The sequence below is a fragment of the Betta splendens genome, chromosome 6 (assembly GCF_900634795.4).
Source record: "Betta splendens chromosome 6, fBetSpl5.4, whole genome shotgun sequence".
NCBI lineage: Eukaryota > Metazoa > Chordata > Actinopteri > Anabantiformes > Osphronemidae > Betta > Betta splendens.
In genome coordinates this window covers 16,404,343-16,416,469 of record NC_040886.2, presented here as the reverse complement: position 1 = coordinate 16,416,469, position 12,127 = coordinate 16,404,343, and the positions used below count along the sequence as shown (strand labels likewise).

At 44.2% G+C, this 12,127-nt stretch overlaps 1 protein-coding gene across 4 annotated transcripts in view; it reads left to right on the top strand.

Moving 5' to 3' along the window:
• The window catches only part of lingo1a (leucine rich repeat and Ig domain containing 1a), a 133,153-nt gene extending 121,341 nt beyond the window's left edge, over positions 1–11,812 (top strand). For 3 of the 4 annotated variants that reach the window (XM_041071125.1, XM_029153438.3, XM_029153436.3), the window contains one exon: positions 8,034–11,812. In XM_041071125.1, coding sequence (XP_040927059.1) covers positions 8,046–9,893 — 1,848 coding nt within the window. In that variant the 5' untranslated portion in view covers positions 8,034–8,045 and the 3' untranslated portion in view covers positions 9,894–11,812. Of the gene's footprint in view, positions 1–6,499; positions 7,850–8,033 lie in introns of those variants that run through there. The other variant, XM_041071124.2, reaches the window with a different exon arrangement.
• Positions 11,813–12,127: the final 315 nt, after the last annotated feature.

Genomic DNA, 12,127 nt, shown 5'->3' with positions numbered 1-12,127 from the left:
AGTAAACTGAGGTGACTCTGCTCAGGCAGTTTTATATAAGACTGTGTATATTTGGGAGCCATACATCAAGTGTGTGGGGAAATAAAGTCAGACTTGTTTTAATGCTTTGTTTTAGGATGAAACTGCGTCCTGAATCTTGTAGTTTGTCACTCGCTAAAGATGCTGCTTCGCTGGCTGGAGAATGGAGATCACCTTCACAGATATCCTGCAGAAACAAGCCTTACAGAGATGCAGACGAGAAAAACTCGCCCAAGGTTGAGGGAAGGACGCTTCTTTTTTTGATACATACTGAAAATGTGATAGTGAAGGTGTGAAATGCTTCGTATACTGTGTATAGGTGGGAGGGAGGCCTTGGAGCTGGAGAGCACGATTGTTGCTTTAATCCTCTGAATGCCATTGAATTCCCGCCTGACAGGAGCGGCGGCTGTTATTCGAGAGCGCATTGACGGCCTCGCGAGTGATATCGAAGAACGTACCCTCCTAATGAAGTGACACATATTCAGCTTTATTATAAAGACGATTTGCTGCACCATTCTTTGAAAACGATACCTGAGCTGGTGAAATAATGACATACAGTATGAGTCAGCTGGACGTTGGTCTGTGCGTTTTCATGATCCAAATCGAGCACATTTTCTGCATTTGGGTCAATTTTCTATCAATTAATTACAACTCGTTTCCGTTTAAAGGCCCCTCTCTGTGAGCTGCAGCGCCGGCTAAGCGGAGGGGACATTTTCTTTTCCACGCTTCTGGGCTGAGCTGTTAGACGCCATTCACAATTAAAGTCACTATGGTCCCGGACCTCAGCGCTGGCCACCATGCGTCTGAGCAACCGCGGTGCTTCAGCCTAAATAATTCATCCTGAAACCCAGGCGTGTGTCTGCGCGGGGCGCCCCCCCTATGACCCAGCGTGGCCCGTGGTGTGCAGCCGCCGCTACAGTCAAACCCTGTATGAAAGCGTGGATACAGTAGTTGTTTCATAAGCCAGCTTAAAACATCACCCAAATACAAGCAGGGCAGCTGCCATCTGTCTAAGGGAACGATGCACTGAGTGAGCGCAGGAATATGTTCAGCTGCAGACCCTCAAAACATTCATCCATCCTCCCTCCACCCTTGAATTAATTTGTGGAGATATTCTGGAGCGTTCTTATGATGAATTTTACAGTTTTAACGTCTTCACCTTTAAAAAAAAAACGATTCTTAGCCCAAAGCGCTACTGGAGGACTCTATTTATTTGCATAAGTACTGTCATTCCCAAATTAAATCTGACACCACTATGTCTGGGCAAATGCTTATGTGCAAAGAGGTAAAGGCCTGGTTTAGCTGCATAATATTAACTCATCACTCAAGCGTGATTAATTCAGAGCAGAAATGTGGATTATTTAAATAAGTTTGGATGCACGGGCAGGAAATGTGAGCGAGTTGAAGGCGCCTGCAACACACAAAACATCAGCATGTGAACCTTCTCCTATTCACTGTATTTTACCCATTCACATCATTAGAGTGGCGCGCGGTCGGATGCAAAGGCCAAGGAGCAGCTCTGTTGGAGCAGCTGGAGATGAAAGCTCTGCTAGAGGTGACCCGCTTGCCCCGGGATTGAACCGGCAACCTTGCTACCAGCTCACCTCTCTGTGTTTATCACACAAAAAACCTCCTGAAGCAGAGTAAATGGATTTACCTTCCTTTAGATGGAAATTTCATTCAAATTGACTCGTGTAGGTGAAGAAGCGATGGATGATGACATGAGTAAATGTGTTCATGGCTGCTCATCAAAGTGGCGACGGGAAACCTGTTTATTTGCCCGTTTGCTTTTTGCACAACATCCCTGAATTCATTACAATAATACTAATGGTGAAGTGTCTGTGTCTCTTTGCAATCAGGCACTTGTGTTGAGAAAAGGTTCCTTTAATTTGCAATGAAAAGACAGTTTCAAAGATGCAAATGCGTTTTAACTGCAGGTTATATTAAGATGAATGAGTGATATGATGTAACTGAGACGTTTCTTGACCCAGTTTGAGTTAAGTCATAATAATAATATAATCAGACACTGCTGGGGAAAAGTCATTATCTGTATTCTCCCTACAAACGGGTGAAGGAGTAACTGCAGCGATTAATGTCTCTCAGCTTGCAGCATAATTTGGTCAGCCAACGCCTGAATGTACTGAATGACCAGGAACTCGTAGAAATTGATTTTTTTCTGCTCTGATGGCAAATTCCACGATTACAGCGCCAGGATTCACTGGGCTCGAATTGTGAAAAAGTGACTCAGGGAGCATGAGACATCATTTTCACACATGGATTGGCCAACACAGAGTCCAGATCCTGATCCCTCCCTGAGATGTCCTGGAGGAGGACGTACGCAGCGGTCCAGCCCAGCACAGAGCCCAGCAAAATAAATGAGATGCCACTGCATATGCTCATCACATATTCATGCCGTGATCAATCGTGTTTTGGAGTCAGGCAGGGTGTACACCTGTAAATGAAAGAGAAAGAAAGCCTGTCATTGTTCTTCTATTTGTTTTAAATAGCGTGACGGGAACTGCTGACATGTACAGTATCAACAGTATTTCTTTGCCCCAGTGCTGGAAGCAGACTTCCTAAAGAACCTCGTGGGGCCTTGTTAGTGCAGGCCTCTCAGTCTTTGAAACTAGAACAGGCCAGGTTCATCCCACGCACTGAAACGCTCATTCAAGATCAGCATCCGGTATAAAGTATAAATGGCTGTGACCTTCATCGGTCATTGTTTCTCCTGTTATGGCTCCTTTTCGCCACGGCCTGTGTCGTTGCAGCGCGTTGTTATCCACGGCCGCGGAGGAGGTCGGCATCTCCTGCAGCGCCCGGAGGAGAGTTCATGTGGAACCGTCTGCCCTCGTGACACAGTCGCCTCAAGTCCTCACGTCTCTGCCAGCGAGTTGTCCCTGACCTAAAAGATCGGGCCTCGGAGCAGCGTTACGGGACGGAGCCGCGCAGAAACGTTGCGACAGCGTCTGGGCGCGAGTTAGAAGTGGCCCCCATCCGTGAAGCGCGTTCTCGCAGCCTCAGGAGGGAAAAGGGGAAACTGCCATTCGAGCGGCTCTCGCTCTCTGGGGGAGCGCAATCTTACACAATCTAGCTGTTCTGCTTAGTTACATTCCTCCTCCAAACACCCAGACACACTGTGGCTGCTCTAATAAATACATCTGACTTTCCCCCATAGGTGTTTAGATCAATTATGTCTGGACTAATCGAAAAAAATGTGCAACAGCTCTGCATTTTTTTATTACTACATGACTTAGATTACTGTGCTTTAAAATGAATTCTAGTCATGTTTAGCTCAGAAGGATCATATTCACATTACTGTGTACTGAATATGAGGTAAGAGAGCAGTTGTGAACCTGCGTCGTCTCTGAAACCAAACCTCCCACACTCAATAGGATTAATATCATAATGCTTCTTACAAAGCACAAATAATTAATATACAGTTACTCGATATCGTCTCGTTTCACAGTTGGCGTTATGCAGCCTTCTGCATTTCGAAAACGCCAACAACTATTGGCAGCCTTCTTTTTTAGATGTTATGAAAGAGGTGTGGGGACTCATTAGTGAGAGCCGGTCGGGCTCCTTCCAAAATCCTGGATCCACTTTATGAAAGTCTGACATTCTTTGAAAACGCGTCTCCTTCAGAACCAAAAATTAATCACGATTCTCTGAACAGAGCCGGGGATACAGGGCTAATGAGCTTAATAACGATGGAACATCACATGAGGACACGCAGTCCCTCTCCAACATGACACCAAACCACACTTGTTAAAAAAAAGTCCAAATTAGGAGCTTTGGCGAACTCGAGAGTAATGGAACAGAACTTTCAGAGTTTCAACCACAGTCATTAAACTGCTGATCTCTGGCCACTGTCAGATATTGGAAAAGGATAGTTTGGCCATTATTAGTAGTAATTTGTGTCTACTATTTAAGAACTGACACTGACAGCGAGCATGTTGTTGATAATTCCAGTTAATTGAGGTTTTACTTCCTGACCTGCTCAGTATTGATTTGAACAATATCAGAACCTAAACTAAAGAGAGAAACGGAGCAAACATATGTGGATAATTAATGTCTGGTATTTGTACCCTATTGTATTTGTGACCTGGTGATGGAATCGATAATGCAAAGAGCTGCAGTGAACCAGTGCGTGAGGCGTTTTGCAGGTGAAGTTAAACAGGGATTTGCTGACAGGTTCTGCCGGCGGAGTTTCCTCGGGACAACAGCTGGCCACCGGTGGAATTCAGCACCTTGTTGCGCCAACCAGCTTCTTGGTGTGGATTAGGGCTTTGCTGTCCATCTGCCGGGCGTCGGCTTACATTTAAGCCCTGCCATTTCACAGGCCCCTCTCCAGCCAGCAATCCCACCAGGCGGCTTAGCTCCTCCGTGACACGCGGGCAACCTTTCTCTCCAGGCACCGCTAGATGACATCACAGCAATTTGAAAGTGATCTTCCTTTGGGTGAGAAAGGTCGCAAACCTCAGGATGAGGTGGGTTTTGCCAGAATTGTGGCTGTCGGGGTGCACGTGCTGTGTTGCCACTTAATCACTATAGGAAAGTGAACAACAATGCATAATCTCAGCAGCTGTCTTGATTTTTATCTAATTCAATATATGGTTGAGGAATCACTGCACATTGTTCTAAAACAGTACACAAACTGAATTTCTGCTGCCGCGTCCATTCAGGATTAGCCGGGGTTTAAAGGCTTTTTACACCGTGCGCTCACAGGTGCACGTATTTAACAGGGGCCGCTTGGAAAAGGTCAGCACGGTCACCTTGCAGCTACAAGGCTCTGGGTTGGAGTCCACTGGTCAACCAGAGGTCGCCTGTTCTCATTGATGATGGTGCTGCTTCGGCTTCACTGGAGCCCCTAAGAATGTGATGAACTGGGGACCAGACTTTCTTACAGAATTATAGATGTCACCACTCCCCATTTTCCTAAACACAATCATAAACAGCCTTCTGGTGGATAAAGGAACATAATCTGTACAGGTGGCTACACGCTAAAAGCAGCTCGGACAAGGCAGTGTGACTGGAACCAATTAGCCATTCGCAAATTCTATAAATCTTCACTCATGGTCCATTTCATTTTGATTGAACTTCCCGCGTCTCAGTGACTGATGTCAGTGTAATGTGAGCAGCGTTCTGATACACCATTTCTAGTTTCCCTGTGTTTGCTGTAGCGAAGGCAATCAACACAGCATTCATTGATCTGGCTATTACTGTTCCTGGACCAGTGGGTGCTCATTTATTGTGCACTGTTGTCTTACAGTATTTCTCCTCCATCACCAGCATTCTCTGCGCGGTGGCCCCTTCTCGTTTTACCTCAATTAACGTAATTCTCCGGGAGCTCGCTCGAGTGCTGATTGGAATGAAGAAGCGCTTTCAGGCCACACGCCTGTGAGCGAACGATAACACCCGATCATTAACACAGAAGAAGGTGAATATGTCTGCACTGGCAGCGTTCGTCATCGCCTCACGTCCCTCCCTGCCTTTACTCATTTCCATTCATAATCGCAGTGGAAGCCAAGTACAGTAGCTGGCGTAGGTGCGTGGAAGCTGTGAATTCAGGAGGAGCGCCCGTAAAAGCTTTAGTGATGTTGTTTCAGTCCGAGATGCCAATTTGCGCGTCAGTCATGTGGGCTCATCAGATCCCTGACTGAGGTGCGCAACCTGCTGAAGCTGCAGTCGTGCAGCTTTACCAGCAAGGGATTATAACGGTCATCCTGCTGATTGGGCTCCAGTGGTGTCTGTGGTAATAGAGTTGGACATAATAGCATCTGAATGACGGATATCAGAAGCACAATGGCGAGATGGAGGCAGACGGATGGAATGGGGCTTGTTATAGGGCCACTCGTTCTGCTTAACCATACCATGCTCCCAACCACTCAATCTCCCGGCTCTCAGCAGAGGCGTGATCAATGTGGGTTAAGGATGTGGAATGATTAAGTGTGGCTGGAGGCGGCGAGGAGCACGGCAGGCTCTGCTGCTTATCACCCATCTAGGATAGACTATCTCTTCTGCCTGTTTTAAAATCGCTTGTTCAATTGATTACAGAAGGAAGCGTCAAACGTTGAGTTGAACTCCGACCTCAGCAGGAATGAAATGGAATGGAGTAACGTGCATGGAGTGTTGTGTTGTTCACAGCGGCACGGCAGTAACAGGCCCCACCGTCAGTCAGTCAGCAGAATTAACATTATCCTGCTTCACGTTACTCCTTTGTGAATCAGAAAAACAAACATGTGCCCAGTTAGCAGTCAACGTGAAATACAAATTTAGAGCAAGAGACAAAAACTGGGCACCACAGGCAAAATTCAACATATTGTGACAACAGCCACGCAGACAGACAGCAGCTCCCCAGAGACACGTCTTAAGAGGAATGTGAATCAGATGTGAATGACATTGTCTCACTGCTTCTTTCTCTTTTATATTTCATTATTTCAGCAATTTATAATAAAAGAAATAAGAATATGAGATATTTTTTGGGGATATTGGGAAATATTTACAAAATGTTTACAATAATTATTAAACGATAATGTGAATGAAGGGACTGGTTTAGACTTGTTTTGGTGAGAAATCTAATTAATCTTTGTTTCTATCAATTTTACTTCAGTATCTGCACAAAACAAGAACTACACAATTCTTTTAATTTCACTTTTTATGTCCTGTATCAGATCTGAAGCAAATTAAAACATCTCTATTGAGTGGAAACCTGGCATAGCACATTTTGTGCATATGCGTTCCTGAAGTCTGGGCTCTGTAGTCAATATTAGTATTAATTAGATATATTGACAGTATAGATATTTTCTAGATTACCTGACACTGACAGATGAATCCTAGTATTTAAGTTCATTGTTGCTGACATTGTTAGTGAAGGAGTGAAAATGAAACACGGCTTGCTCTTTTCTCCCTATAACCAATTCCCTGGTGATGCTTGCTCTATATTGTACTGTAAAGCATGAGCTGGTGACAGTCACAGCACATTCATCACCACTTGGCACCATCCGTCTTTGATTGTGTCCTCCTGCTTCTGCTGCTCCACCCCCTACAGCTCTTTTTTCTTTTTTTTTACTCACACAGCAAATTTAGGCTGGAGGTAGCAAAAGATGAGAGAGGTTGGGAAAAAGGACTTTACGGTATCAGAACAAACCACAGATGTGCTCAGCATATGTCTTTGACAGAGTGTGAATTGGATTACCGCCTGAAAAATGCTGTTAATTCCGCTGGAAGCTGGCCTCCTTCGCTTCATATCAGAGCGATGGCACCGACTGATTGATTATCTGTAAGGTGTGCAATGGAAATGATGTTCAGTATTCTACAGCAGACACAATGATGGTGCAGTGCAGGATACACTCAGGGTACACTGTTGTTATTTGGCCTATGATTCTCCAGCCAGGGCCAGCACATTCTCTTCCTTATCACATGGGTATAATATAATCCTGTGTCACGGCACTGGAATTTGGAATATCTTTTGAAGCTTTGTGCAGAAAAGTGAATGATGCAGGAATCAGAACTGTCAGCACTCTCAATTATTCAGGCAAATGCCTTATTTCTTGTCACTGCCCACCACTATTCATCTTGCACCTGTGGCATGAATATTGCATCAGAACTCATATTCTCTGTTCTGTTAGGAATTGTGTCACATTTGACAGGCGTCCTTTTTAGCAGTCAGGACAGCTCAACTAACCAGCTGGCAGGAAATCAACACTCCAACCAAAGGAAAGTGTTGCATTACACGCTAATACTGGCGTCTTTCATTTTACACCATGTGCAATGTGGATTTGCTGAGTTGAGCAGAAAACTGAGCATTGGAATATCGTTTCGTTGCTCAAAGGTACCGAACCATCATGATTATAATTTTGCCCCATGGTCAGTGTCTGAATAAATCTGCAGTTCACTAATATTCTGTGACTGAAAAGCTATCAGAAAAAAGCAAGATGTAGAATCATTGTGCAGAAAGAAGAGCAACAGTCTGGTTTTGAGTTTTAACAGTGTCCTGCCCCTTTGTGTCTCCTCAGGTAACCGATAAGATGGCGGCCGGGGAAGCGACTGGGCACAGCTACCTGGTGGCTTGCTGGCAGCCCATCCTGATCTTGATGCTGGGAACCGTGCTGTCCGGCTCCACCACAGGCTGCCCGTCCCGCTGCGAGTGCAATGTTCAGGAGCGCTCTGTGATGTGTCACCGCAAGAAGCTCATGACAGTCCCTGAGGGCATTCCTCAGGAGACAAAACTGCTGGACCTCAGCAAGAACCGTATCAGAACCATCAACCCCGATGAGTTCGCCAACTTCCCTAACCTCGAGCACCTGGAGCTCAGTGAAAACACGATCTCTACCATTGAACCTGGGGCGTTTAACAACCTTTATGGCTTGCGGACACTGGGGCTACGTAGCAACAAGCTTAAGCTGATCCAGCTTGGTGTCTTCACAGGCCTGAGTAATCTCACGCAGCTGGACATAAGTGAGAACAAGATTGTCATCCTGTTAGACTACATGTTCCAGGATTTGTACAATCTCCGGTCTTTAGAAGTGGGCGACAATGACCTGGTTTTCATCTCCCACCGAGCTTTTCATGGCCTGAGTAGTCTTGAACACCTAAGTCTTGAGAAGTGCAACCTGTCCTCTGTGCCAACAGAGGCTTTTACCCACCTCCACAGTTTGGTCACTCTTAGGCTGCGCCTCCTTAACATCAATGTCATACGGGATTACTCCTTCAAACGGCTTTATCGTCTGAAAGTGTTGGAAATAGCCAATTGGCCATTTTTGGATACCATGACCCCAAATTGCTTGTATGGATTAAACCTCACATCCCTGACCATTGCAAATGCCAATCTGACCACAATCCCTTATGTAGCCTTGCGGCACTTGGTTTACCTGCGCTTTCTTAATCTTTCCTATAATCCTATCCACACCATTGAAGGAAATAAGCTGCATGATCTCCTGCGTCTGCAGGAGTTTCACCTGGTTGGAGGCAGACTGGCAATGATAGAGCCCTACTCCTTCCGTGGTCTAAACTATCTGAAGATTCTAAATGTGTCTGGGAACTCTCTTAGCACTTTAGAGGAGTCCGCCTTCCATTCGGTTGGGAACCTGGAAACCCTTGCCTTGTATGATAATCCCCTGGCCTGCGACTGCCGACTGTTATGGGTTTTCCGACGCCGCTGGAGACTGAACTTCAACAGGCAGCAGCCGACCTGCGCCTCCCCAGAGTATGTCCAAGGCAAAGAATTCAAAGACTTCCCGGATGTTCTGCAGCCAAACTACTTCACCTGTCGCAAATCTAGGATCAGAGATCGCAAAGCCCAGCAGAAGTTTGTCGATGAGGGAGCCATCGTTCATTTCGCTTGCCAGGCAGATGGAGATCCTGCACCAGTGATAATGTGGCTATCCCCACAGAAAAAGTTTGTCACCACCAAGACGATTGGAAGGCTCTCCGTGTTGCCAGATGGTACCCTCGAGGTGCGCTATGCTCAGATTCAAGACAATGGTACTTATGTGTGCATAGCCAGCAATGCCGGTGGAAATGACACTTCTCTTGCTCACCTGCACATTCATAGCTACTCGCCTGATTGGCCGCACCAGCCCAACAAGACTTTTGCCTTCATCTCCAACCAGCCCCAAGAAACTGGTGCTAATGGTACGAGAGCCAATGTCCCTTTCCCCTTTGATATAAAGACACTGATCATTGCCACTACAATGGGCTTCATTTCATTTCTCGGTGTTGTCTTGTTTTGCCTGGTACTGCTATTCCTGTGGAGCAGAGGGAAAGGCAACACGAAGCACAACATCGAGATCGAGTATGTGCCACGGAAATCAGACGCTGGCATGAGCAGCAGCACAGTGGATGCTCCCCGCAAGTTCAACATGAAAATGATTTAATGGATTTTACTACTTTTGAACTCAAATATAAGACACATGGAAATGAAGACATTTTCTTTCCTCTCTTACAAACCTGTGGATCCTGGTCTGTTAACATAGAGTAATATGTTTTTTTTTTCCTGCCTGAAGGACTAGAAAGAAGAGCCATTCCTGACTTTCACAAGTGAGAGGGAATAAAAGCATGCCCAGTGCTACAAAGCATCTGTGGTTTGTAAAAGGCCTTTGGGGGCATTAAATGAAAGTCATACTTGTGAAAAGCGTTCATATTCCTGTGGATTTATACTGGAAAAATATATCAGAAAAGAAAAACACTTCAAGCAGCCAGAATCATATTTTGGCCATTGCTGGTTTTTGTCTGTATTGTTTAATTTAGCGTTTGTCTTTTTTTTTCCCAAAGGTTAAATGTTGAGTTACGAATGTGTTTTATATGGGTTGATGAGCACATTTATACAGGAGCTGATGCATTTCAAGTATATCATAATTACAATATGTCAGTGTTAAAGTTGTGAATATTATGTGCTACATATGGTCCTATTTTTCTTTCCTACACTGATAATTGTTCTGTGATCCGTCAAATGTATATCTGTTTCACAAACGTACAAACAGTTTGCCCCCAAAATACACAACAGTTAAAAACCATCAGCTACGATTAAAGCTAATCTGAACGTCACAGCAGGCAACAGCCACTTCCTCGAAATGATGTTGCATCGATATCACTTGTAGAGTTCATATTAAAAAATCAACAAGCTTTGAATGAATCATTGTTGAAAACATAATTATGACAATATTTAGTTTTGTAGCAGAAAATCCAGCTGTTAAATGTCTGAACGTTGGATTTTAGAATTGTCGATATCAGCTTCATTCATCCCTGGTTTTCAAATGTAGCCCAACAGTAACCACACAAATGGATCTAGGCAATGAAACATGGAGAAATGTGAGATTTTGTTGACATGATGCTCTGGACTAACAATAGATGCAGCGTCCATCAAAATGAATAGCTGGCACTGGTAACCTGACACCGTAGGCGCTTATCGCCGCCCTCTTAAAATGCATTTCAGAAACATGTATGTAATAGTAATTTGCTGAGTTTTGAAGAATAAAACTTGTGGTGCTCACCTTTTTTTGATACAATGTGCTCGTCAAGCTGTAGAATATTTCTTTCACTGTTGGCTGTTTTTCTTGATTGGTTTCTGGAATCAGTGGTTTACTCATGCTGATGCCCACCTTCCCCAACTGAGACACACGACCTTCCCGGATCCGTTTTTACAGTAAGTTCGCTTTGCCCCAGAAATGTGCATTGTTTGTTGGTGGGGGAAAAACTGTGGCATATAATGCTCCCAGCTGGTTCTGCATATAAAATCTGAGGGTGCAGCCTTACTTTTTCAAGAACACACTGTGGACAGGTGGGCTTTGCAGAAGTTATTTATGATGGATGACATTACAGACAATGACACAGTAATGGCCTGGAAGTATGGACGGAATATGCAGATGGCTGGAGTGACACAGATGGTTTCACCCATGGAGCAGTCTGAAGCAGCTTTGGTGTAATCCGTTTTGCATAAAGGAAAAAAAACTGGATATGGCTCATGGTTCTCCCTCTTGCTGATGAATGCTCTCTTTGTTCAAAGTGTGGCTACTGTACCTGGCCTTTGTTTGGTCCCAAGTGATCTTGGGAATCTGTTTTTTTGTTTCTGTTGTTCCTTTTTTTATTTTGACCCTGGGCTATATTGACCATCTAGTCCAAGCCAACTTTTTACAAAATGATTAAAAAAGAAATCTATACATTGAATACATTGAAACTGTTCTGTGCAATAAAGGTAATATGCAGATTTTTTTTTTTAATTAAAAAATTTGTTGATGTTGAATTGTTGAGAATATGGTATGTTGTATTAAACAATCTATGGACTTTTCTAAAGAAATCATGCTCAAATCTTGTTTATAGTTGTCAAATATACAATAACACTTTACTATCTGGGGTTTCAACTACCGTTAGAACTGACGCTTCTATTACGTATGAAGCTGGAGACAGTTTTTTTCGTTCAATCAATGTCTGTGCTATGCGCCACGTTTCAACCCATTTTGAGTATTCAGGGCTGAGGTTTAGCACATTGGGTGTCTCCCCATATTAGATCAGGAAAATGCACAAATATAAGGATTTTAATTCCAAAACATATTATATTATCATAATTATATTATTGTATTTTTCATTCTGCCTCTCTTGACTGCACATCACT